General features: G+C 51.5%; 1 protein-coding gene across 5 annotated transcripts in view; it reads left to right on the plus strand.

The window, feature by feature from the left end:
- The window catches only part of LOC119957890 (RAS guanyl-releasing protein 1-like), a 155186-nt gene that overhangs the window by 102214 nt on the left and 25564 nt on the right, over window positions 1-27408 (plus strand). For all 5 annotated transcript variants that reach the window (XM_038786071.1, XM_038786072.1, XM_038786075.1 and 2 more), the window contains exons 7-14: window positions 525-698; window positions 4087-4203; window positions 6438-6713; window positions 9203-9283; window positions 11725-11829; window positions 14463-14572; window positions 17928-18072; window positions 22017-22053. In XM_038786071.1, the coding sequence (XP_038641999.1) occupies window positions 525-698; window positions 4087-4203; window positions 6438-6713; window positions 9203-9283; window positions 11725-11829; window positions 14463-14572; window positions 17928-18072; window positions 22017-22053 (1045 nt within the window). The remainder of the gene's footprint in view (window positions 1-524; window positions 699-4086; window positions 4204-6437; window positions 6714-9202; window positions 9284-11724; window positions 11830-14462; window positions 14573-17927; window positions 18073-22016; window positions 22054-27408) is intronic.

Below are 27408 nucleotides of genomic sequence, written 5' to 3' on the forward strand. Positions count from 1 at the left end.
GGAATCTATCAGAGCCTGCCATTGTTTGCCTCGTCAAAAGTGGCATCGCATTGCCCAGTCCCGTGTGGTAATACCGGGTGCCTTCAGCGGCCAACATGCTGGCTTCTAAATCAGAAGACGGCGGGCGCAAGGCCTCAAAATCTAGGCCGAAACCCCCGGTGCAGCACTGTGGGGGTGCCGCACTGTAAGAGACACCATTGCCCAGGAGGCCCTTAAACCCTGTCATCTCAGGTGGATGTAAAGGGTCCCATGGCTGCTATTGGGCAAAGATCACGGGGAGCGTTCCTTGCCGTCCTGGCCAATATTTATCCTACAGCCAACATCACTAAAAAAGGAGATTATCTGGGCTTTATCTCACTGTTGTTAATGGGGTTTTTACTTGGCGCAAATCGGTTGCTGCTTTTCCCATAATGCAACGGCGGCTACATTCCCAAAAGTGCCTGCCTGGTTGCGAAAGCGTTTTGGGCTTCCCTGTGGCTCAGATCGGCGCTGTGTAAAATATAAATTTTTCCCCTGTCTTCCAGTACCTCGACTACAGGAGTTACATGGTCAGCGGGTGCGTGAGGGAGAACCCGTCTCTGGAGCGATCCGTGTCGCTGGTTAATGGAATCTCCCAGTGGGTTCAGCTGATGATCCTCAACAGGCACACCCCAGCTCAGAGGGCGGAGGTCTTCACCAAGTTCATACACGTTGCTCAGGTAGGAAGCCCGGAGGAGGAGGAGGAGGCCTCCCCGAGGAAATCAGGCCTGCCTCGCTTTGGAGGCGGGTTGGGTTGCTAGGCAGCCTGGCTAAGGCTGGATTAATGCTCCCCCGTGATCTCGTCAAAGATAATTTGTTTAAATCTCTGCGGTATGGCTGGCCGATTCCAACCAGTTTAAAAAGTCACGGCCACCAGGATCACAGCTCATCTCCTCACCTAACTCTGTCAGACCCTGGAAAACTCCATGCCCTGAACAGTCTTGCAATTATTAGCATGTAAACCCCCCCCCCCCCGCCCAACACGGCACTGACTGATTTTCTGGATGGCTTTCAATCACCTGAGGGGGTCGGGAAAGGAATTTTCCAGAATCTTTGCTTTCCCTTATTGGTTCTGAGTTAGTGGGAAGGCCAAGGGGCTGGTTTAGCTCACAAGGCTAAATCGCTGGCTTTTAAAGCAGACCAAGCAGGCCAGCAGCACGGTTCGATTCCCGTACCAGCCTCCCCGGACAGGCGCCGGAATGTGGCGACTAGGGGCTTTTCACAGTAACTTCATTGACGTCTACTCGTGACAATAAGCGATTTTCATTTCATAGTGCGTGCCTCTGAAAGAAATAGGCCATTCGCAGCCCATCTGGCCAGTCCATCTGGTTAGGCCCCTCCCACAAACCTCCTGCCCTCCCCCCCCCCCCCCACCACCACCACCACCACTCTTTCCCAAGCCCCCCAACTTGACCTATCACCCCCAGCCTTTCCTTCTATTTCTTCCTCGTTACCTGGCTTCCCTTGAAAAACATTGATAAAATCCACCTCAAACTTCTCCTCACAGTAGAATGCGCGGCATTCTTAGCTGCTCTCAGAATCCCCCCGTTTGGTGACTACTTGGTGACTAACTTACATCAATGGCCTCTGGTTCTGGTCCCTCGCGCTGCTGGAAACATGTTTTCCAAAGCTGCTCCATCAAATCCTGACAGAATCCTAAAGGCTTCACAAGTCACCTTTAAGTCTCTACTTTGCCTGAAGAAAAAAAGGCCCAGGGTGTTCATTCCTTCCTGACATGCATGATCTCTTAAGAACAAAGAACAATTCAGCACAGGAAGAGGCCCTTTTGTCCTCCAAGCCTGCGCCGACCATGGTACCTGCCTAAAATAAAACCGTCTGTGATGTGTTAGGCGGGTTGGTTTGACTGCAACTGGATGCAGGGAAGCTAGAAACAAACGTCGAACACCGGAGATGATCCAACGCGGTTTTATTTAAACTATGAACGGCTGTACATGTTCAGCTGTGGGTTGACACTCTACTAATCCTACTGACGACCTCTTACTGGTTCGACCAGACCTACTAGCTACCACATGGCAATAATGTCCACTGACTTGTGCACTCTGGCTGTCTCAGTGTCTGGGTCCCGAAAAGAGCGGGAGTCTTAATGCCCTGTGAGCTTTATAGTGGTGGTGTCTTGTCTGGTGATTGGTTGTTCAATGTTGTGTGTTCATTGGTCATCCTATGTGTCAATCACTGCCTGTCTGCCTCTTATGTACATGAGTGGATATTATGACAGTCTGTACTTACGGAGTCCGTATCCTTCCATTCCCACCTTATTCAGTGTTTTGTCTAGATGTTTTATAGCCTCACGGTAGCATGGTGGTTAGCATCAATGCTTCACAGCTCCAGGGTCCCAGGTTCGATTCCCGGCTGGGTCACTGTCTGTGTGGAGTCTGCACGTCCTCCCCGTGTGTGCGTGGGTTTCCTCCGGGTGCTCCGGTTTCCTCCCACAGTCCAAAGATGTGCGGGTTAGGTGGATTGGCCATGCTAAATTGCCCGTAGTGTAAGGTTAATGGGGGGATTGTTGGGTTACGGGTATACGGGTTACGTGGGTTTAAGTAGGGTGATCATTGCTCGACACAACATCGAGGGCCGAAGGGCCTGTTCTGTGCTGTACTGTTCTATGTTCTATGTCCCTTAAATGTCACTATCATACCTGCACCCACCACCTCCCCAGGCACCTTCCATATATTTACCACCCTCTGTGTAAAAAATGTGCCCCGCCCGTCTGTTCTAAACTTCTCCCCACGCACTTTAAACCTATGTCCCCTAGTACTTGACTCTCCCACCCTCAGAAAGAGCATCTGACGATCCACTCTATACATGCCCCTCATAATTCTGTAGACCTCTATCAGGTCGCCTCTCAACCTTCCGTAGTTCCAGTGAGAACAGACTGAGTTTATTCAACCTCTCCTCATAGCTAACACCCTCCATACCAGGCAACATCCTAGTAAAATGCTTCTGTACCCTCTCCAAAGCCTCCACATCCTTCTGGTAGTCTGCTGACCAGAATTGGACACAATATTCCAAATGAGGCCTAACTAAGGTCCTGTACAGCTGCAACATGGTTTTCCAATTTTTATATTTAATGCCCCGACCAATGAAAGCCAACATGCCGTATGCTTTCTTGACCACCTTATCCATATGCATTGCCACTTTCAGTGATCGGCGGACATGCACACCCAGATCTCTCTGCCTATCAATACTCGCAAGAGTTGTACCAATTACTGTGTAATTCCTACATGCATTGGACCTTCCAAAGTGCATTATCTCACACTTGTCCAGATTAAACTCCATCTGCCATTTCTCCGCCCAAGACTCCAAACAGTTTATCTCTGGTTGGAGTCTTAGTTCGGGTATCATCGTGTTGTTCCTTTGCCATCGATTCCAGTACCTCTACGTCCTTTTTTGCAACACAGGGAGCAGAAAGGTGCACAATTCTCCAAGTGGCCGTCGAAACAAGTTGAAGACCGCAACTCCACTTTTCAATTCTCTCTATCTGCAAACAAACTCCAGTACCGGGCGACGGGGTGGCACAGCGGTTAGCCCTGCTGCCTCACAGCGCCAGGGACTCGGGTTCAATTCCGGCCTGGGGCGACTGTCTGTGTGGAAATTGCACTTTCTCCTGGTGGGCTTGGGCTGTGGGAGGAAACCGGAGCACCCGGAGGAAACCCTCGCAGGCACAGGGGAGAAAGTGGAAACTCCACACCTACAGTCACCCGAGACTAGAATTGAATCCGGGTCCACAGTGCTGTGAGACAGCAGTGCTAACCACTGTGCCACCCTGCCGCCTTGCTTAAAGGGCATTAGTGAACCAATGGGGTATTTACAACGATCAATAATGGTCCGTAGTCCAGATTTTATTCACTGAATTTAAATTCCACCAGTTGCCGTGGTGGGATTCGAACCGGCGTCCCCCTCAGAGAATTCACCTGGGCCTCTGGATTGCGAGGCCGCTCATTTACACTCCTGTCCCCCTCTATCGTAGCTCAATGCACAAAAGTCCAACGTGAGCCCACTTTTCAGACGGAGTGTTTGACCTTTCTTATCGCTTCTGCCCCCTCACAGAAACTTCGGCTGCTCCAGAACTTCAACACCCTGATGGCGGTAATTGGCGGTCTTTGTCACAGCGCCATTTCCCGGCTGAAGGAAACCAGCTCCTTTCTCTCCCAGGATGTCACCAAGGTGCGTCTCTTTAGAACCCCTTCTCCCGACTGCGGCCTCTTGGGCCATTGAGAACATCCGGGCTGCTTTCCCCAGCGGCCTCCTGGGATCAGGGGGCAACGCGGGATTTGGAAAATAAAGACGGAAGATTCCGGAAATACGCGGCAGCTCAGGCCGGAATCTGCGGAGAGGGAAATTGAGTTGGACGTCAACCTGGAACGGTGGCGCGCTTTCTCTCGCCACAGATGGTGCCTGACCCTGCTGAGTCGTGCCAACATTTTCTGATTTTATTTCGGGTTTTCAGCAGCTGCGGTATTCAGATTTTGTTTTGTTTCCCGGCACTTGGGGGAACTCCGAACCTGTGTCAACTCGGCCTGTCAGCAATGGGGGTCTGTTGGTCAATAGAGAGAGGGCAGGGGATGGGGGCTGGACTTTCCCTCTGAAGTTGGGAACCCAGTGTCTGGGTGGGGGAGGGCGGAGGGGGGAGGGGGGGGCGGGGGGAGGGCCTCTGGATTCTGGCCTTGCATCGCACAGAGGTGGATTCCCCCACACAGTATTTCAGCGTCGGGCCAGTTAATGGCTATCCAATCCAGGACGGTGGGTGGACCCCTGAGCTGGGACAACCAATAGTCAGCAGCCCCACTGTCGGAGTTGGGAGCGCCCAATGTGTGCAGGAGAGGGCGCCCATACATGCATGTATAAATAACATACATGGGGCAGCACAGTGGCACAGTGGTTAGCACTGCTGCCTCCCAGCCCCGAGGACCCGGGTTTGATCCCAGCCCTGGATCACTGTCCGTGTGGAGTTTGTACATTCTCCCAGCGTCTGCCTGGGCCTCACCCAAAAAGATGTGCAGGGTACGTGAATTGGTCACGCTTAATTGGCTAGCTGGAAGAAGACAAAGGGTGGTGCTTGATGGGAAATGTTCAGACTGGAGTCCAGTTACTAGTGGTGTGCCACAAGGATCTGTTTTGGGGCCACTGCTGTTTGTCATTTTTATAAGTGACCTGGAGGAGGGCGTAGAAGGATGGGTGAGTAAATTTGCAGATGACACTAAAGTCGGTGGAGTTGTGGACAGTGCAGAAGGATGTTACAAGTTACAGAGGGACATAGAGAAGCTGCAGAGCTGGGCTGGCAGGTGGCAAATGGAGTTTAATGCAGAAAAGTGTGAGGTGATTCATTTTGGAAGGAATAACAGGAAGGCACTGGGCTAATGATAAGATTCTTGGTAGTGTGGACGAGCAGAGAGATCTCGGTTTCCATGTACATAGATCCCTGAAAGTTGCCCCCCCAGGTTGAGAGGGTTGTTAAGAAGGCGTACGGTGTGTTAGCTTTTATTGGTAGAGGGATTGAGTTTCGGAGCCATGAGGTCATGTTGCCGTTGTACAAAACTCTGGTGCGGCCGGCATTTGAAGTATTGCGTGCAGTTCCTGGTCGCCGCATTATAGGAAGGATGTGGAAGCATTGGAAAGGGTACAGAGGAGATTTACAAGGATGTTGCCTGGTATGGAGGGAAGATCTTATGAGGAAAGGCTGAGTGACTTAAGGCTGTTTTCGTTAGAGAGAAGAAGGTTAAGAGGTGACTTAATTGAGGCATACAAGATGATCAGAGGATTAGATAGAGTGGACAGTGAGAGCCTTTTTCCTCGGATGGTGATGTCCAGCACTGAGGGGGACATAGCTTTTAAATTGAGAGGAGATAGATATAGGACAGATGTCAGAGGTAGGTTCTTTACTCAGAGAGTAGTAAGGGCGTGGAATGCCCTGCCTGCAACAGTAGTGGACTCGCCAACACTAAGGGCATTCAAATGGTCATTGGATAGGCATATGGACGATAAGGGAATAGTGTAGATGGGCTTTAGAGGGGTTTCACAGGTCGGCGCAACATCGAGGGCCGAAGGGCCTGTACTGCGCTGTAATGTTCTATGTTCTATATATAATCCTTCCCAACACGCCAATGGCTGGTGGTAAGATCGGGAAAGACTCCTGGTCAGCCAGGCTGGATGTGGAGTGGCGCCCTTCAAGCTAAGAGCCCCTGGTGACAGACTAGCGACCTGTTCCGGGAATTAGTAGCAATGGAAACGGACAACGGTTTCCTGAGGGCACCATTAGGGAAGAGAACAGTCGCAAGACACCAGGAGATCACGAGATCCCTTGGCTGTTTACCACGCTGAATGCCTCCACCTTCAAGGAAGAAAGAGAGCAGATTGGAATAATGTTTCGTTACTAACCTGCTCCTTTCTTTCCAACACAGACGTTGAACGAAATGACGGATCTCCTCTCCTCCTGTAGTAACTATAGCAACTATCGCCGTGTCTTCAGCGAATGCACAGGGTTCAAGATCCCCATCCTGGGGGTCCACCTGAAGGACCTCGTCTCCTTGAACGAGGCTCTGCCGGACTACATCGAAGACAAGAAGATAAACCTGAACAAGCTTCAGCAACTTTACAGCCGCATCTCAGAGCTGATCCAAATCCAGGCCAGCACGCCGCCATTCGAGGCAAACAAGGACCTTGTACATCTCTTAACAGTAAGTCCACCATTTTAGCCTTCCATCCCTGGATGGGTAAGCTGATGAATAAAGGCCAATCTCAACTGGCCCAATGAAGACTCAACGTCTTAATCTTTCTGTAAATTCGACCAACCCTCGTTGACCTAGATTTTGGTCATCTGTCCTCAGATCTCCTTATGTGACTCAACATCAATAAATTGCCAAATTGCTTGGTACTTTAAAAGGCGCTATATAAATGCAAGTTGTTGTTGCACCTGTAGAGGTATTCTTCCTTTTTGCCTGAATTTGCGAGTCTCTTAACCAGGGGATATCCAAAATGTACACAGTTGGGTTGGCAATAGCTTTAAATGACACATTATGTATCAGTCAGAAGGAGCATGTTCACGCATTGCGCCTTTTCCAACCAAACAGAAGCTTGGGCGGGGACAACCATTCCCCAGTTCATTCCTCAGGACGATGCCTTGACCAATCAGAGGCGACCTGGCTGGTTTGAATTTGAACCAATAGCTTGGCAGTTACCCGTTCCCTGCTGCATTCTCCCTGGCGACGGCTCTACCAATCAGGATCCACTTGCCAACCAATCAGTACTCTCCATCCATGGGGCAGCTCGGTAGCGCAAGTGGATAGCACTGTGGCTTCACAGCAGTCCACAGTCCGAAGACGTGCAGGTTAGGTGGATTGACCATGATAAATTGCCCCTTCGTGACCAAAAGAGGGGTTATTGGGTTACGGGGATAGGGTGGAAGTGAGGGCTTAAATGGGTCGGTGTAGATTCAATGGGCCGAATGACCTCCTTCTGCACTGTGTGTTCTATGCAGTATAAAGTGTTTTTCCCTTTGCCTGGTCAAGGGGATAGGTCTCGAGGAGCATCTTACAGGAGCGAAGTGAGGTGGCGACGTGTCACGAGAGAATTCCAGAGCTTGGGGGGCTCTGGCGGCTGAATGGCTGCGTGATTAAAATTGGGGATGTAGGAGAGGACAGAATGGGAGGAGCACAGAGATCTCGGAGGGTTGTGGGGCTGGAGGAGACGAATGAGGTAGAGGGAGGCAAGGCCACGGAGGGATTTGAAAAGAAGGAAGATCATTTTTAGATCAAGGTGTCGCTTGACCGGGAACCGATGTGGGTCAGCAGGGTGGGGTCGGAGAATGGGATTTGGTGCATGGGAAGACACAGAGCGAAGAATTCCGGACGCACCTCAGGTTTACGGAGGGTATCAGACCAGACAGGCGTGTTTGGACGAAGTTGAGTGTGGAGGTAACGCAGGCAGCACGGTAGCATAGTGGTTAGCACAATCGCTTCACAGCTCCAGGGTCCCAGGTTCGATTCCTGGCTGGGTCACTGTCTGTGTGGAGTCTGCACGTCCTCCCCGTGTGTGCGTGGGTTTCCTCCGGGTGCTCCGGTTTCCTCCCACAGTCCAAAGATGTGCAGGTTAGGTGGATTGGCCATGCTAAAATTGTCCTTAGTCCAAAATTGCCTTTAGTGTTGGGTTGGGTTATGGGGATAGGGTGGGGGTGTGGGCTTGGGTAGGGTGCTCTTTCCAAGAGCCGGTGCAGACTCGATGGGCCGAATGGCCTCCTTCTGCACTGTAAATTCTATGAATGATCAATACAATGTACTCTCTACCAGCCACAAACTGGTGTGGCTCCCTCTTGAAGGTAGAGTCCTCAGCCCTGGCAGGAGAAGGGCAGGTGGCGCCGTGGGGTTAGCGTCCCAGAGGCTCCAGGTTCGAATCCCACTCCAGGACTTGGCGACCAGTGAAGGTACATTTGTGGTGTGGCCACATGAGCTTGATGATCAGTCCGGAAACCCTTCTGATGTTCCGATGGGCGGGTAGCAGGAGCTGGGTTTCCTGGTCAGCGAGCACCATGTGGTAAAACCCTCCCCTAACAAAATGATCCATGAACAAGTATGGGCAGAATGGCAACCATTCTCAAGAGGACCTCACGGTAGCATGGTGGTTAGCATCAATGCTTCACAGCTCCAGTGGTCCCAGGTTCGATTCCCGGCTGGGTCACTGTCTGTGTGGAGTCTGCACGTCCTCCCCGTGTGTGCGTGGGTTTCCTCCGGGTGCTCCGGTTTCCTCCCACAGTCCAGAGATGTGCGGGTTAGGTGGATTGGCCATGCTAAATTGCCCGTAGTGTAAGGTTAATGGGGGGATCGCTGGGTTACGGGTATACGGGTTACGTGGGTTTAAGTAGGGTGATCATTGCTCGGCACAACATCGAGGGCCGAAGGGCCTGTTCTGTGCTGTACTGTTCTATGTTCTATGACAGTACCGAATGCACCGACCAGCAACATATTCCAGCCTCAATACTCTTTGGTTATTGTAGATTCCCCCCCCCCCCCCCCCCCCCCCCCCCCCCCCCACAACGGTCAGTCTATATCTACTCTTGACGATCCTCACCTGCATCTTCCCCAACCTCTTCAAAAGCCTTGTTCTAAATGCCTTGTCCATATTTGCACAACTGCCCAGTCGTTGCGGTAACGGTCCTGTCCGTTTCTTTTAGTTATCGCTTGACCTGTACTACACGGAGGATGAAATCTACGAGCTGTCCTACGCCAAAGAGCCAAGGACTCACCGGACAGTGGTAAGAGAACACAACGCAAAAGCACGAGCACAAATCCGCCACGGGGGCACAAATGTCGCCGGAAGATCCACCGGCTGAAAATAACAACCACTTGCAGAAATACAGCGGAAAGATACGGGAACGCATAAGGTGTGTCGGAGCAGAAGGAGGCCATCGAGACTGCTCTGCCATTCAATGAGGTCATGGCTGATCTGATTACCCCCTCAACTCCACTTTCACACCTAGCCCCCATAACTTTTGACTCCTGCACTTATTAAAAATCCGTCTCAGCCTTGAACATACTTAACGACCAGAGCCTCCACTGCTCACTGCGGTCAAGAATCCCATAGATTCACTCCCCTCTGAGAGAAGAGATTCCTCCTCATCTCGGTCTGAAATGGGATAATCACTCTGAGATTCTGTCCTCTGGTCCCAGACTCTCCCACAAGGGGAAACAACCTCTCAGCATCGACCCTGTCAAACCCCCCGAGAATCCGATATGTCTCAATAAGGTCGCCTCTCATTCGTCTAAACTCCAATGAGCACAGGCCCAACGTACTCAATCTCTCCTTATAAGAAAGTCCCTCCATACCCGGGATCAACGTTGTGAACCTTCTCTGGACTGCCTCCAATGCTGGTACATGTGGCATGGTGGCACAGTGGTTAGCACTGCTGCCTCACAGCGCCAGGGACCCGGGTTCAATTCTGGCCTTGGGTGACTGTGTGGAGTCCGCATACGTTCTCGCCCCGTGTCTGTGTAGGTTTCCTCCGGGTACTCCGGTTTGCTCCCACAGTCTAACGATGTGCAGGTAGGTGGATTGGCCATGCTAAAATTGTCACATGTAGGCTGGATCAAGGAAGGACAGCAGATTGCCTTTGCCCCTGGGTCGTCTGAATTACTAGCCTACCGACAATACACTATGCCACCATTTCCCCTCATTTCTATTTGTGGGACCATTTGGATGCCATGTTTTCCAAAATTACTACATTTCAAAGGTAATTATGTGTGCAGGGAAACACTTTGGGGGCATCCTGGAGACATGCAAGGGGCTGCAGCAATGTTCCTTCTCCTTTCGTCATGGCAACTGGGATTGTGCACAAAATGGCTGCTCCAAGGCTGTCACTCCCCAGCACACACACATACGCACATACCGCACGCACACACACACACACCACACCACACCAACACACACACACCAGCACACACACACACATACCACACGCACCGCACCAACACACACACATACCGCCGCACACACACACACACACACACAAACACACACCACACCAACACACACACACCAGCACACACACACACATACCACACGCACCGCACCAACACACACACATACCGCACGCACGCACACACACCACACCACACCAACACACACACACCAGCACACACACACACACACCACACCAACACACACACACACATACCACACGCACCGCACCAACACACACACATACCGCCGCACACACACACACACACACACCACACCAACACACACACACCAGCACACACACACACATACCACACGCACCGCACCAACACACACACATACCGCCGCACACACACACACACAAACACACACCACAAACACATACACACATACCGCACACACACACACACCACACGCACACCACACCAACACACGCACATGCACTAACATCACACGCACACGCACCAACACACACACACCATACCAACACACACACACCATACCAACACACACACACCATACCAACACACACACACCATACCAACACACACACACCATACCAACACACACACACAAACGCACCCAGCACACAAACACCATGCACACACCACACACACATACAGATGCACACACCTGTACTGACACACACATACACACATACACACCCCACACACACATACAGATGCACACAGACCTGCACTGACACACACATACACACACACACACCCCACATACAGATGCACACACACCATGTACACACACGCACAGACGCACACACACCACACACACACAGACGCACACACACCACACACACACACCCCACACACACATACAGATGCACACACACGCATACACACACCATGCACACACACGCACAGACGCACACACACTCACACACAGACCACACCACAGGCACACACACACGGACAGAACTGCGAGACATCAGTAAGTGTGACGATTCAGGATGTAAGGTAATTCATTGGATCTCATTGTCATTTATAAACCATGGTATATGTTAATATACTTTTTTCAGAAGCTGCCTTTTGACTTGAGGTGTTGACCCTCCCCCACGTCAGCTCTTTTTGCAGCCATGATCTTTGCGAGTCTGCCCATTGTCACAGGAAATTGAGGGAGATTGTTTTTCTGAAATGTGTGTTTGGTCGCACCCTTTGCTGACTGATTTCAGTCAGGCGGGAGACCCTGTAAACGAATGTTTAACCCGTTTCTATTTGTTTTCAGTCCGTGCCTCCCTGCAAGCCGCCTGTCGTTGTTGATTGGGCGTCGGGCATCACTCCGAAGCTCGATGCCGTGACGGTCAGCAAGCATGTCCAGCAGATGGTGGATGTAAGTACATGGGAATCACAGTCCTGGCTTTAACAGTGTGCTGCTGTGTAATGCATAACATTCAGATTGACAAGGGTCAAGTTGCATTTGCGCCACACAAGTGCCAGGCAATGACCATCTCCTGCAAGAGAGGATTGCCCCATGGCATTCAATGGCATTACCTTCACTGAATCCCCCACAATCAACACCCTGAGGGTTACCATTGATCAGAAACTGAACTGGACCCAGCCACATTAATACTGTGGCTACCAGGGCAGGTCAAAGGCTAGGAGTCCTACAGTGAGTAACTCACCTCCTGACTCCCCGAAGCCTGTCCACTACCTTACAAGGCACAAGTCAGGAGTAATGGAATACTCTTCACTTGCCTGGATGAATGTAGCTGCAACAACACTCAAGAAGCTCACCATCCAAAGCAGCCCCTTTGACTATCTTAACCACCATCTTAACCATTAACTACAAAACCCCTGAGTAAAACACGGCAAGTGGAGTTACCGAAACAACATATCATCGAGGGGCAATTAGGGAAGTCGCCAAAAGCTTGGTCAATGAGATGGCTCTTAAGGAGCATCTTAAGGAAGGAGGGCGAGACGGAGAGAGCGAGGGAGCAGAATTCCAGAGCTTAATCCCGGGGCAGATGAAGGTATGGCTGGAGTGATTAACAATCTGGAAGCACGGGACGCCGTAATGGGAGAAGCATAGAGATCCCGGAGCGTTGTAGAGGTTATAAGTGTAGGAAGGAGAAAAGCCATGGAGGGATTTTCAAACCACGCATGAGGGGCGGGATTCTCCCCCCCCCCCCCGCCCCCCCGCACCGGGTGGGAGAATCACCGGGGCACTGCGCGTGTCGTGTCACGCTGCCCCGACACCCGCACGCGATTCTCCCCCCCCCCGCCCCCCCCGAAACCTGCGCTGCGAGACTCGCACCGGGTCACTCGGAGAATTGCCGCAAACGGCGAGCGGCGATTCTCCGGCCCGGATGGGCCGAGCGGCCGCTCCGATACGGCAGGGTCCCACCGGCACCGGCCACCCCTGGTCGCTGCTAGCGGGAACTGTGTGGGAATACTAGGTGGGGGGGAGGGGGGGGGGGGGGAAGGGGGGGCGGCGGCCTGTGGCTGGGCTCCTTCACCGGGGGGGGGGGGGGGGGGGGGAGTTCCGATGGGGTCTGGCCTGCAATCGGGGCTCACCAACCAATCAGCGGGCCGGCCTCTCCCCCCTCCCCCGGGCCTACCTCCTTCCGCGGCCGGTCCCAGAACACCGGCGCCATGTTGGTGAGGGGCCGGCGCCCGTAAGAAGTTACCCGCGCAAGCGCAGGATGGCGCGGCCCAACTGCGCATGCGCAGCATTGAGCGGGTTGGCGCGGCGCCGTAAGGAGGCTAGATCGGCGTGAACCGCTCCAGCGCCGTGCTGGGCCCCTGTGGGGGGCAGAATAGATCGTGCCCGGGCCCTGTTTGCGCCGTCATGAAACGCGACGGCATTCACGACGGCGCGGCCACTTAGTCCCGGGAGCGGAAAATCCCGTCCGAGGATTTTAAGAACCAGGCATGCTGGTAAATTAATTAGCACCAGTGCATTGGAGGGGGCAGATCTCGCAGATCTTTGCTAAGAATTGTGGTATCACCAAGATGAAGCTTGCCAATCATCTCAGCCAAAGCCCGTGATGTGCATCATCTGTAGAGGACGCAGCAAGAAATTAAAAGAACTCTGGCTTTTCTCACTTAATTACAAGTGAAATCATTGACTCCTATAAACAGGCATGGTGGCATTGTGGTTAGCGCAGCTGCCTCACGGCGCCAGGGAACCGGGTTCAATTCCGGCGCTGTCTATGTGGAGTCTGCACGTTCTCCCCACGTGGGTTTCCTCCGGGCGCTCCGGTTTCATCCCACAGTGCAATTGTCAAATTGCCCCTTATTGTCCAGGGATGTGCGGGTAAGGTTACGGGGTAGGTATGGCATGGGCAGGGCAGTGGACCTGGGTCGAGTGCTCTTTCAGAGGGTCAACACAGTTGGCCTTCTTCTACACCACAGGGATTCTGTGATTCTATGGAATATGGATAACCCAGGTGAAATGAAGCTTGTGGCATTTATGACGCGATCTTTGAGGACATTTGAGGGGGAGGAATGTTTGGATTTCTGCACTTTTAAAAATTCATTCATGGGATGAGGGTGACGCTGGGCTGGACCCAGCATTTGTTCCCCATCCCTAATTGCCCTCGAACTGAGTGGCTCACTAGAGCCATTTCAATTAAGTGTCAACCACATTGCTGCGGGGTCTGGAGTCACGTGTAGGCCAGACCGGGTAAGGACGGCAGATTTCCTTCCCTGAAGGACATTAGTAAACCAGACAGGTTTTTAACCGCGATGGGTTTCAGACTCCTGTTTAGATTTTAATTTTTGTTTTATCGGATTTAAATTTCACAAGCGGGGTTCGAACCCGGGTCCCCCGTTGTATTACCCTGAGCCGCTGAACTTCTAGCCCAGTGACAATACCACTCCGCCTCACACGCTACAATATTGTCCAAGAGCCCTGGTGGAATGTTAACGTCTAGTGCCACCGCCTATCACATCGGAGATGTTTTCGGCTCGCTCGATGATCAGCATTGTTCGAAAGTTTCATTTTCCCTTTTCCCTTCGCAGTCCGTGTTTAAAAATTACGATAACGACCAAGATGGCTACATTTCCCAAGTTGAGTTTGAGAAGATCGCCCTCAGCTTCCCCTTTTCGTTCTTCATCCTGGACAAGGATCGGTGAGTGTGAACTTTTCCATTTCCATTTCCTTCCGGCCGTGGATCGGGCGAACGGCGTCAACTCTCTGACCTGCTGCTCTGCCTTGTGGCATCTGCCTGATGATATTTGAACGGGATCTTGGAGTGGTATTGACGGCAAAGTTATCGGTCCCACAGCCGCTTTCGGAGTTCCCACATGCGCAGAATAACGCGGAGGTCCAAAGGTCGCCGCCAGTGACTCTATGCATCTCCAGGTAGTGCGGCGTTGAAATCCCCGTGAGTTCAATCGCTGAGCAATCAGCCAATTGACAAAAAACTTCGCTGCTAAAAAACCCTTGTCAAAGTTACACCTTCTTGGATGAGGTGTACCTGAGTTTTTATCAGCCTATTGCATTTACAATTACCATTAAACTCCCTCCCTGGGCTAATTCTACTTTTGTGAAATGTCACATTTCTCCAATCAGACTAAGATGTTTTCGATTAAAAAGGTCGTTGAAAATATTTCAGCTCCCACCTTAATACAATCAGAATCATTGTGTCATTCTCTGAAAATTTTAATTAAAATTGAAGTATAATCTGTATTTTTAACTTCCTGGCTTGCTGTCTGTGAGAATGCTTCAGTGTCATTGGCTGCTTGCCTTGCTTGCCTAAATCACTGCTGCTGGGAACTCAGAGATCCCCTTGATCTGCCGAATTAAGCTGCCGTTGGGAAAAGGGACATCTCTGCCACAGATGTTTTAGACCTGTGCAGAGGCAGCTTTACTCTGTATCTAACCCCGTGCTGTACCTGTCCTGGGAGTGTTTGATGGGGACAGTGTAGAGGGAGCTTTACTCTGTATCTAGCCCCGTGCAGTACCTGTCCTGGGAGTGTTTGATGGGGACAGTGTAGAGGGAGCTTTACTCTGTGTCTAACACTGTGCTGTACCTGTCCTGGGAGTGTTTGATGGGGACAGTGTACAGGGAGCTTTACTCTGTATCTAGCCCCGTGCAGTACCTGTCCTGGGAGTGTTTGATGGGGACAGTGTAGAGGGAGCTTTACTCTGTATCTAACCCTGTGCTGTACCTGTCCTGGGAGTGTTTGATGGGGACAGTGTAGAGGGAGCTTTACTCTGTATCTAACCCCGTGCTGTACCTGTCCTGGGAGTGTTTGATGGGGACAGTGTAGAGGGAGCTTTACTCTGTATCTAACCCCGTGCTGTACCTGTTCTGGGAGTGTTTGATGCGGACAGTATAGAGGGAGCTTTACTCTGTATCTAACCCCGTGCTGTACCTGCCCTGGGAGTGTTTGATGCGGACAGTATAGAGGGAGCTTTACTCTGTATCTAACTCCATGCTGTACCTGTCCTGGGAGTGTTTGACAGGACAGTGCAGAGGGAGCTTTACACACAATTTACAGTGCAGAAGGAGGCCATTCGGCCCATCGAGTCTGCACCGGCTCTTGGAAAGAGCACCCTACCCAAGGTCAACACCTCCATGCTATCCCCATAACCCAGTAACCCCACCCAACACTGACGGCAATTTCGGACACTAAGGGCAATTTATCATGGCCAATCCACCTAACCTGCACATCTTTGGACTTTATTCTGTATCTAACCCTGTGCTCTACCTGCCCTGTGTGTGTTTGACAGGACAGTGCAGAGGGAGCTTTACTCTGTTTCTAACCCCGTGCTGTACCTGTCCTGGGAGTGTTTGATGGGGACAGTGGAGAGGGAGCTTTACTCTGTATCTAACCCCGTGCTGTACCTGTCCTGGGAGTGTTTGATGGGGACAGTGTAGAGGGAGCTTTACTCTATATCTAACCCCATGCTGTACCTATTTTGGGAGTGTTTGATGGGGACAGTGTAGATGGAGCTTTACTCTGTGTTTAACCTCATGCTGTACCTGTCCTGGGAGTGTTTGACAGGACATTGCAGAGGGAGCTTTACTCTGCATCTAACCCCGTGCTGCACCTGTCCTGGGAGTGTTTGACAGGACAGTGCAGAGGGAGCTTTACTCTGTATCTAACCCCGTGCTGTACCTATTTTGGGAGTGTTTGATGGGGACAGTGTAGATGGAGCTTTACTCTGTGTCTAATACTGTGTTGTACCTGTCCTGGGAGTGTTTGATGGGGACAGTGTAGAAGTTGATTTACTCTGTATCTAACCCTGTACTGTACCTATCTTTGATGTGTTTGATGGGGACAGAGTAGAGCGAGATGTACTGTTTCTAACCCCATGCTGTACCTATCTTGGGAATGTTTGATGGGGACACTGTAGAAGGAGATTTACTCTGTATATAACCCCATGCTGTGCCTGTCCTGGGAGTGATTGATGGGGACAGTGGAGAAGTTGATTTACTCTGTATCTAACCCCGTGCTGTACCTGTCCTGGTAGTGTTTAATGGGGACAGTGTAGAGGGAGCTTTACTCTGCGTCTAACTCCGTGCTGTACCTGTCCTGGGAGTGATGGATGGGGGCAGTGTAGAAGTTGATTTGCTCTGTACCTTTTTTTGATGTGTTTGATGGGGACAGTGCAGAAGGAGATTTACTCTATTCCCAACCACACTCTACTTGGCCCGACTTGTCCAGGCTGGTGTTTGTGCTGCACAGGTGTCTCCTAGCACTATACTTCACCTCACCCTATCAACATATCCTTCTACTCCCTATTCCCTCATGTTCCGATCTATTTTTCCTTTAAATGCATCTGTGCTATTCACCTGAACCAATCCATCTGTTAGTGGGTTCCACATCCTAACAAGTCTATGAGTCAATGAGGCACGCTGCCTCTATATTGAAGGAAGCTGTATGTTCAGCGAAACATAAGGATGATCTTGTATGCTGAATTTTGTGAGGCCTTTGTGATAGTCGCGGTCCAAGTTTTGGCCCCAACACATTTGCATGTCACCGAGCTCAAAATCTTCCCCGATCCTCCTCGACAAGGCTCCGCTTCAGAACGTAGTCCTTCATGTTCATTGTCTGGAATGAGGAAGTCATTCTTTGGCGTTCTTCCGAGCGCTAAAAGCTGCTGAAGTTTGTTTGGATGAAGGTCACGGTGAGACCTGGAGTTAAAGTGGTTCCGGCAGGGAAACAAGAACGTTGAGCATTTTTATAGCACCTCGGGTCATCCGATAGTGTTTCATTTTAACAACCTATGAAGTATCTTTGAAGCGTTGCACCATAAGATGTAGAAGCAGAAGTAGGCCATTCTTGCACAGCAGGATCCCACAAAAGTCAAGGTGATAATAACCAGTTAATCCATATTTTTTTTGGGGGGGGGGGAGCGGGATCGATGTTGCTTGAGGGATGGTTCTTGGACAGGGCGGTACTCAGGGTATTGGTGAGTAAGAGTCATCGGATAGGATGATAGTCGACCGATGAACTTTGGTTGCTTTCTCACAGCGAAGGCCTGATCAGCAGAGAAGAGATCACCGCCTACTTCATGAGAGGCATTTCCATCTGCTCCAAGCTACGACTGGGCTTCCTCCACAACTTTCAGGAGACCACCTACAAGAAGCCTACCTTCTGTGACAGCTGTGCTGGATTCGTAAGTCTCTGCTTCGGTTAGGCTACATTTATGCACCAACCCCACCCCCTCCGTCCCTCCCCCACTCTCCCCACCCAACCCACCCCGATCTTTCACGACAATAGGATCCCCCAAAGTACTTTGGAAGCATAGCGGGCGCCATGGCGGCATGGTGGTTAGCACTGTTGCGTCGCATCGCTGGGGGGACCCAGATTCGATTCTGGCCTTGGGTGTCTGTGCGGAGTCTGCACGTTCTCTCCCCGTGTCTGCGTGGGTTTCCTCCGGGTGCTTCAGTTTCCTCCCACAGTCCAAAGACGTGCAGGTTAGGTGGATTGGCCGTGATCAATACACGGCGTCATGGGGATAGGGCAGGGCAGTGGGCTTAGGGGGGGTGCTCTTTCGGAGGCCCAGTGCAGACTCGATGGACTGAATGGCCTCCTTTTTTTTTTTTAAATTTAGATTACCCAATTATTTTTTCCAATTAAGGGGCAATTTAGCGTGGCCAATCCACCTACTCTGCACATTTTTGGGTTGTGGGGGCGAAACCCACGCAGACACGGGGAGAATGTGCAAACTCCACACAGACAGTGACCCAGAGCCGGGATTGAACCTGGGACCTCAGCGCCGTGAGGCGGTTATGCTAACCACTTGGCCACTGAATGGCCTCCTTCTGCATTGTAGAGAATCTATGAAAATGAAAATCGCTGATTGTCACGAGTAGGCTTCAATGAAGTTACTGTGAAAAGCCCCTAGTTGCCACATTCCGGCGCCTGTCCGGGGAGGCTGGTACGGGTATGATTCAATACAGCCCCTCCACCCCAGAGAGCATTTGAAGTCATGTTGGCCAGATCGTGCAAGGCCAGCAGATTTCCCTCGCTAAAGAGGTGTCAGTGAATTACAGCAAATCTGCAACGGCTTCATCGTCATCATTCGGCTTCCCTAATTCCAGATTTTTATCGAATTCAAATTTCACCATCTGCCGGGCGGGGGATTTGAACCGCGGGTCCCCCGAGTCGCTGGATGACTGGTCCAGTGACAATCCCAATCTCCGCGTAGTCACTGACCCGACACAGAGAAACGCAGCAGCGAAGATGAGCACAGCAAGATCCCACAAATGGCAAAGTTGAACAGTGGAATGGTGTAACAAGGTTTTGGCCCAGCAGGCCGTGGGACGGGAGGCACACGCTTGTAATGTTTCAGTCCGTAAATAAATATAAGAGTGAGGAAAGATTGGTTCCTGTTGTATCACCAACTGGCTCTCTGGATTAGAACAGGGTGGACGAGTTAACTGTGGCACGCCCTCACCCAATAGCCCTACACACTCGTAGCAGTAAATAGCAATGCCTGACCCAAAGGCACTGAGGCTAATTACCGCAGGGATTGAAGGGTAAAGGGAACTGCAGGACACTGGTGCCTGGGGGAAGGGGGTTAAAGAAGATGGAAAATAAAGCAACTTTAATTGAGGCAAGAAAGAGAAAGGCATTGCTGGTCATCTGGAGGTGAAGGCAAGCATCCCATTCTGATACCACACATATCGCCTGGTATCCCACACCATTATACTGTGTTGGAATTTATCCATTTAGGATTGACTGTTTATTTTCTAGAAAAGGCCCACTAAATATTTGCAGCAAAATTAGTGTCATTATTCATTAATGACCTTCGTACCATGCCATCCTTCCGACGCCAACTCTCTCATCCCACACCCATCCTATTCTTTTTATCCCTGGTTTAGCTCAGTGGGCTGGAAAGCTGGTTTGCGATGCAGAACAAGGCCAGCAGCGCGGGTTCGATTCCCGTACCGGCTGAGAATTCTGAATTCTCCCTCAGTGTACCCGAACAGGCGCCGGAATGTGGTGACGAGGGGCTTTTCACAGTAACTTCATTGCAATGTTAATGTAAGCCTACTTGTGACAATAAAAATATTATTAATTTTTTTTATGAACATAATACTTGTCCCAACTCTTCTTCCGGTGAAATCCCCATCACCCAGTCCATCCCACCCTGATTATAACCCTGCTAATAAATGATGGGGGAATAATACAGCAGCATATCGTTTACCTTCAACAAGTGTATTCTACATCCAGCTCAGTAGAGATATGAATTCCTTCTGGTTCCCCCACCCAAACTGTTCCAGCTGTGCCCATTTATACTCTTTTGGAGGTTGAGCCAATATACTAAGATAATGAGCTGAACCGTGTAATTGCTAATGCAGGGCAGCACGGTGGCCTAGTGGTTAGCACAACCGCCTCACGGCGCCGAGGTCCCAGGTTCGATCCCGGCTCTGGGTCACTGTCCGTGTGGAGTTTGCACATTCTCCCCGTGTCTGCGTGGGTTTCACCCCCACAACCCAAAAATGTGCAGAGAAGGTGGATTGGCCACGCTAAATTGCCCCTTAATTGGAAAAAATAATTGGATAATCTAAATTTTTTTTTTTTTTTTAAAGTAATTGCTAATGCATGCCCTTGCTGATACATTGACACCCCCCCCCCCCCCCCCCAATATTTTCCCAACCCAATCTCATACCACCCCACATCTCTGCAATTCTTTCCCCTATGGCCTGTTTCCCATGGTATTCCCCACTCCCCATGCCATTCCCAACTCAAATTGTTGCCTCCGGCTCTCTCACGTGTCCCACCCACCCAATGCCATCATCCCCTCCCATTAACTTCTCCCTCCCCTGAGGTTCCTCCCCCGTACCATCATCCCCCCTACACATCTCCCTCCCATGCAGCCCCTCCATAAGACGATAAGACATAGGAGCAGAATTAGGCCACTCGGCCCATCGAGTCTGCTCCGCCATTCAATCATGGCTGATATTTTCTCATCCCCATTCTCCTGCCTTCGCCCCATAACCCCTGATCCCCTTATTAATCAAGAACCTATCTAGCTCTGTCTTAAAGACACTCAGTGATTTGGCCTCCACGGCCTTCTGCGGCAAAGAGTTCGACAGATTCACCACCCTCTGGCTGAAGAAATTCCTCCTCATTTCTGTTTTAAAGGATCGTCCCTTTAGTCTGAGATGGTTCTAGATTTTCCTACAAGTGGAAACATCCTCTCCACGTCCACTCTATCCAGGCCTCGCAGTATCCTGTAAGATTCAATAAGATCCCCCCTCATCCTTGTAAACTGCGAGTACAGACCCAGAGTCCTCAACCATTCCTCATACGACAAGTTCTTCATTCCAAGGGTAATTCTTGTGAACCTCCTCTGGACCCTTTCCAAGGCCAGTACGTCCTTGCTTAGATACGGGGCCCAGAACTTCTCACAATACTCCAAATGGGGTCTGACCAGAGCCTTATACAGCCTCAGAAGCACATCCATGGTCTTGTATTCTGGCCCTCTCGACATGAATGCTAACATTGCATTTGCCTTCCTAACTACCGACTGAATCTGCACGTTAACCTTAAGAGAATCGTGAACAAGGACTCCCAAGTCCCTTTGTGCTTCTGATTTCCTAAGCATTTCCCTATTTAGAAAATAGTCTATGCCTCCATTCCTCCTTCCAAAGTGCATAACCTCACACTTTTCCACATTGTATTCCATCTGCCCACTCTCCTAGCCTGTCCAAGTCCTTCTGCAGCCCCCCCCTGCTTCCTCAATACTACCTGTCCCTCTGCATATCTTTGTATCATCTGCAAATGTAGCAACAGTGCCTTTGGTTCTACATGCTGCACTCTCCCATTCCATCCCTTCCCCCCCAATATTGCCCCCTCCTCCACATGGCATCCCCCCCCCCCCCATAGCTGCCCCCCCAGATCTCATCCACCACATCAATTCACCAGCCTATCAGGACAATGTAGACATTAATGTAGATGATAGGTATAATTGACAATAGCGCAGTTTCCCTCGCAACAATCCCAGCTTGGTGTGATTGTCAATATACTCAAGGTGATATTTCAGAAGAGGGTTTTCATGTCGTAACTATCTTCAGTCCAAACTTAACTCCTCTTCTTTTGCCTTCACAGCTGTGGGGTGTAATAAAGCAAGGATACAGGTGTCATGGTAAGAAACGTCTTTACGTTGTTACCTTTCTGTCCCAATCAGTCCAGCTAACCCTTGTGAAAAGTGTTGGGTCTACGTTGCTCGTTAAAGTTCTGATTCAGGGAGTTGCACCGATGAACCTGGTGCACGGGAGAGGAAGATCCCAGGCGGGATTGTTCGCTACTTCCGGCCGCGTGTTTCCCGGCGCAAGCGCCGAGATTCTGTACTCCCGCCGCTTGTCAATGGGATTCCCTGTTGAAGCCACCCCGCACCGCCGGCGACCCCACGGGTGCACTGCCGACGGGGAAAGAGGATCCCAACGACCGGAGAATTCCGGACCGCGGATCAAACCGCTTCTCGGCCTTTCGGCTGCAATGAAATGAAAAGGCCAGCGTAGGATCAGGTCCGCCATCAGGTTCTTGTGCCCTTGGATCTAGAACGTCTCCCTTGTGAGGACCATGGGTTGAATTCAATTGGAATTTGAGTTGGTTTCTGGAATAAGCAAGGAGATGGGTTAAGGGCTTGCCCCGTCCACTCTACACATTGGCTTTGTAACTCTGAGAAAGGAATTACGGGCGCAATTCTCCGCACTCACGACGGTGCGGAGAATAGCGGGGTTCGTAAAATTTTACGGCCACGCTAGTCTGACGCCCTCCCGCTATTCTCCCCCCCCCCCCCCCACGCCCGACTCCCGATACGAATCGCTGCCGCCGTTTTTTTACGGCCAGCAGCGATTCTCAGCTGTCCGATGGGCCGAGTTCCAAGCCCTTTACGGCTGTTTTTACGAACGGCAAACACACCTGGTCTGGCCGTTCGTAAAAACGGCCGTAAAGTCCCGATTTTTAAAACCATGGCACCGATTGGCACGGCAGTACCACGGCCGTGCCAAGGGTGCCATGGGCCCGCGATCGGTGCCCACCGATCGCGGGCAGCGGGTCCGATACCCGCGCACACTTTGTCCTTCCGCCGCCCCGCTGTATCACTTCGCGGGGCGGCTGAGGGGCATCCCGGCCCGCGCATGCGCGGGTTTCGCGCAAATGCGCGATGACGTCATCCGCGCATGCGCGGGTTGGAGTCTTCCAATCCGTGCATGCGCGGCTGACGTCATGTGACGCATCAGCCGGCGCAAACTCTGGCAAGCGGGCTTAACGAAATTCGTTAAGCCCGCGATGCCGGAGTTTATGGCGGCGGCATGCTAGCCCCGACCGGGGACCAGAATCGGTTCCCGGTCGGGGAGGGGGAGGCTGGCGTCAAACCCGCCCGGATTTGAACGCCAGCCTTACGATTTCTCCCTCTCTGGGAGAATCGCGCCCTACATTTTTGAAAAGATCACAGATGAGACCCCACAGGTGGCCCAATTTGCATATTAAAAGGGGCCTGTATCAGGCATTGCTTTAGACACCAACATAGAGAGCTAACACGACAGAGCGTTGACTTTCATGAGGACAGCGAGGCATTCTCTGTTAAGGAAAGGGTTAAGAAACATTCCAATTAGATGTCTCATTGATCCAATTATTGGCACTGATATGTAAAGAGGCTACAGGTGGTCTTTGAGGCAGGTGATGTGATGATAGAGTTTGGTGCTGAGTATGTTCAAAGAAAAATGAAGGTGTTTGGGGAAAAGGAGCAGAACCCGCGACTCTCTACTCAACAGCAGCCAGAGACTAACATTCTGGGGCATTTGGAGACTCTCTCTGCCCCATCGATGGCTGAGTCTGGGAAGTTCGAATCTCCCTCCCACCTGGGATGTGAGAGTGGACTTGGCCAGAGTCAGACGGCTAGACAGTGGCTTCTTCCGAACCCATCACCCTCTCCTCCTCTTCCTCTCTCCTTCATGCCCTTATCGAACTTCAATCAAGCTACACGATTTACCCCAACCACTCCCCGTGGGAGTGAGTTCCACATTTGAACCACCCTCTCAGTGCAGACCTTTCTCCTGAATTACTAATTGGATCCATGAGTGACGAGCTTTCATTGATGACCCCTGACATCTGGTTTCCTTCACCCCCAAGTGGAGCCAGCTTCTCCATGTCTACCACGTGGGCAAGGCCCCAGCAGCTTGCGCACCTTCATGCTCTGCAGACGTCAAAGGAAACTTCTGTAACCCTGGTAACGAAGCTTGGGCGTCAGCTACCGAACGAGGTAGACCGATGTTCAGGCATGTGGAGATGATTACTGGTACAGCCCAGTACCGGAGGACAATTAGTCATTCTCCCTGTCAAAACTTTTGATCATCTTTTCAAAAAAAGTCGTTATCACGTCACCTATCATCTCTCTGTTCTATGGGAGAGAGTCTCGGCCTGTTCAATCTTTCCCGATGGGTATGACCGCTCCTTTCTCCTGTCATTCGTGGGAATTTTCTTTCTGCTCCAGTGGTCATCCCTCTGTCGTTATAACGTGGAGCCCAGGCCTGTTCACGGTTCTCCAAATGTGGATTAACTAGGACATCACTGTAGGAGTACCTCAGGGTAGTACCCGAGGCCCCAGTCATCTTCAGCTGCCTCATCAATGACCTCCCTTCCATCATAAAGTCAGAAGTGAGGATGCTCACTGATCATTGAACATTAAAACACAAGAAATGAGATCAGTAGACCATTTGGCCCATCGAGCCTGCTCTGCCAGTCAAGGCGACCATGGCTGACCTTGGGTTTCAACTCCATTTTCTCAACCCTCTTCCTATATCCCGTAATTCCCTTTGAGACAAAAAATCTGTCAATCCCGGATTTAAATATATTCAGTGATGGAATATCCACATCTCTCTGGGGTAGAGAATTTCAAACATTCACAACCAACTTCTCCTTTTATCTCAGTCTTAAATGATTGCCCCCCCTTATCCAGAGACTGTGCCCACTTTGTTTCAGATTCCCCAGCCAGGGGAAACAATCTCCCATTGCCCACACGATTAAATCCCTTCGGAATCTTGTAGGTCTCAATGCGATCGCCTCTCGTTCTTCTGCTTGCCAGAGAACATAGGCCCATGTTACTCAGCCTCTGATCATAGGACAACCCCCTCATCCCAGGGACCAATCGAGTGAACCTTCTCTGTACCTTCTCCAACTCGAGTTCCTGAAACACGGAGACCAACCTGTACTCCGTATTCCAGATGTATTCTCAAGAAAACCCAATACAATGTTCAGCACTGTTCGCGGTGACTCAGATACTGAAGCAGTCCATGTCCATATGCAACAAGACCTGGACAATATCAAGACTTGGGCTGAAAAGTGGCAATTTTACATTCACACGACACAAATGTCAAGCAATGACCATCTCCAACAAGAGAAAATCTGACTTGACATCCAATGAGTTGACTTCCCCCTTCCCCCTCTCCCCACCTATCAAACTGCTGGAGGTTACCATTGGCCAGACATTGAACTTGCCCAGTTATATAAATACTTGGGCTACAGGAGTCTAGGAATTCTGCAGCGAATAACTCACCTCCTGACTCCCCAAAGCCTGTCCACCATCTACAAGGCACAAGTCAGGAGTGTGATTCACCCCACCACCTTGAGGTTCCCCTCCAAATCACTCACCAAGCTGACTTGGAAATGTTTTGGTCGTTCTTTCGCTGCCGGGTCAAAATCTTGGTGCTCCCTCCCCAACAGCTGTGGGTGTACCCACACCCCAGGGACTGCAGAAGTTCAAGAAGGCGGCTCACCACCCAGGGCCGGCTCAAGGCACCGGCAACTCGGGCAGTCGCCCGGGGCGCCATGTGCTAGGGGGCGCCAGAGACCCGGGTCCCGCGCATGCGCAGTTGGGCCGGTGCCAACCAGCGCATGCGCGGTGGCCGCCCTCCCCCAGGGCTGGCCGCCCTCCCCCAGGGCGGCCCCCCCCCCTTCTCGGTACGCCCCCCCCCCCCCCCGGTCCACCCCCCGCTCTGTCCGCTCCCCCCGCCCCTCCCCCCTCGGTCCGCCCCCCCCCCCCCTCACCCCCCCCCCCCCCCCCCGGGTCCGCCCCCCCCTTGGCCCCGCCCCCCCTCCTTGGCCCCCCCCTCACCCCCCCCCCCCACCTCGGCCCCGCCCCCCTCCCAAGGGCGCCGAAGTTCAGCTTGCCCAGGGCGCCAGCAACCCTAGGGCCGGCGCTGTCACCACCACCTTCTCAAGGGCAACTCAGGATGTGCATTAAGTACTGGCTGAGGCAGTAACATCCACTTCCAATAAAGAATGATAAAAGGTGTCACCAGAGGCGCTCTGAGCACGCCCCCGCTGGAGAAATCTGCGCGTGTAAATTTGCTTAATGCACTTTGATTGCTTACAACTGTTCTCAATCCCTAACACAGCAGGACCTTGGCAGACCATTGTTCAAACAGGACTTGATTATCGGTGCGTGCTCTCAAAACACGAGTGTGAAAATCACTTTAGCAGACACAAGATGAGATATATCAAGGTTGGCAAAGCACGAAGGAGATTCACATCAGTGAAGTTGTTTGTGCTTCACTTCTGACTTCGTAGGAGAGACCAATCAGGGTGCCCGCTCTGACTGGTACATTGCTAACTGCCCAATGTATTCCAGCTTTCACACAATCAGGCTTTCTTACAATACATAGAGTGGCCATTCAGCCCATCAGCTTACCAATTCTTTGGAAGAGCTGCCCAAATTGTCCCACTCCCATTCTCTTTTCTCCGTAGCCGTGACAATTAGTCCCGTTCCCTTTTGAGAGTTGCCGTTGGATTTACCGCCGCCATCCTTGTTAACCGCGAGGCGCCCCCACTCAGAACAACTCGCTGGGGATTAAAACAATTCTCCTCACCTCTTCCTGCATCTCAACGAACCCCAGAAGGAGGCCATTCCACCCATCGAGTCTGCACCCGACTCTCTGAAAGAGCACCCGACCTAAGCCCACTCCCCCGCCCAGTCCCCATAATCCTACCTAACCTATGGACACTCGGGGGTGATTCAGCCTGGCCTATCCACCCAACCTGCACATCTTTGGACTGTGGGAGGAAACTGGAGAGAATGTGCAAACTCCACACAGACAGTCACCCGAGGTCGGGCACGATCCTTTAAATCAGAGATGAGGAGGAACTTCTTCAGCCAGAAGGTGGTGAATCTGTGGACCTCTTTGCCGCAGAAGGCTGTGGAGGCCAAATCACTGAGTGTCTTTAAGACAGAGATAGATAGGTTCTTGATGAATAAGGGGATCAGGGGTTATGGGGAGGAGGCAGGAGAATGGGGATGAGAAAATATCAGCCATGATTGAATGGCGGAGCAGACTTGATGAGCCAAGTAGCCTAATTCTGCTCCTATGTCTTATGGTCTTACAGAATCGAACCTTGGTCCCTGGCGCTATGAGGCAGCACGGTAGCATGGTGGTTAGCATAAATGCTTCACAGCTCCAGGGTCCCAGGTTCGATTCCCGGCTGGGTCACTGTCTGTGCG

The sequence above is a fragment of the Scyliorhinus canicula genome, chromosome 27 (genome assembly GCF_902713615.1).
Source record: "Scyliorhinus canicula chromosome 27, sScyCan1.1, whole genome shotgun sequence".
Taxonomy (NCBI): Eukaryota; Metazoa; Chordata; class Chondrichthyes; order Carcharhiniformes; family Scyliorhinidae; genus Scyliorhinus; species Scyliorhinus canicula.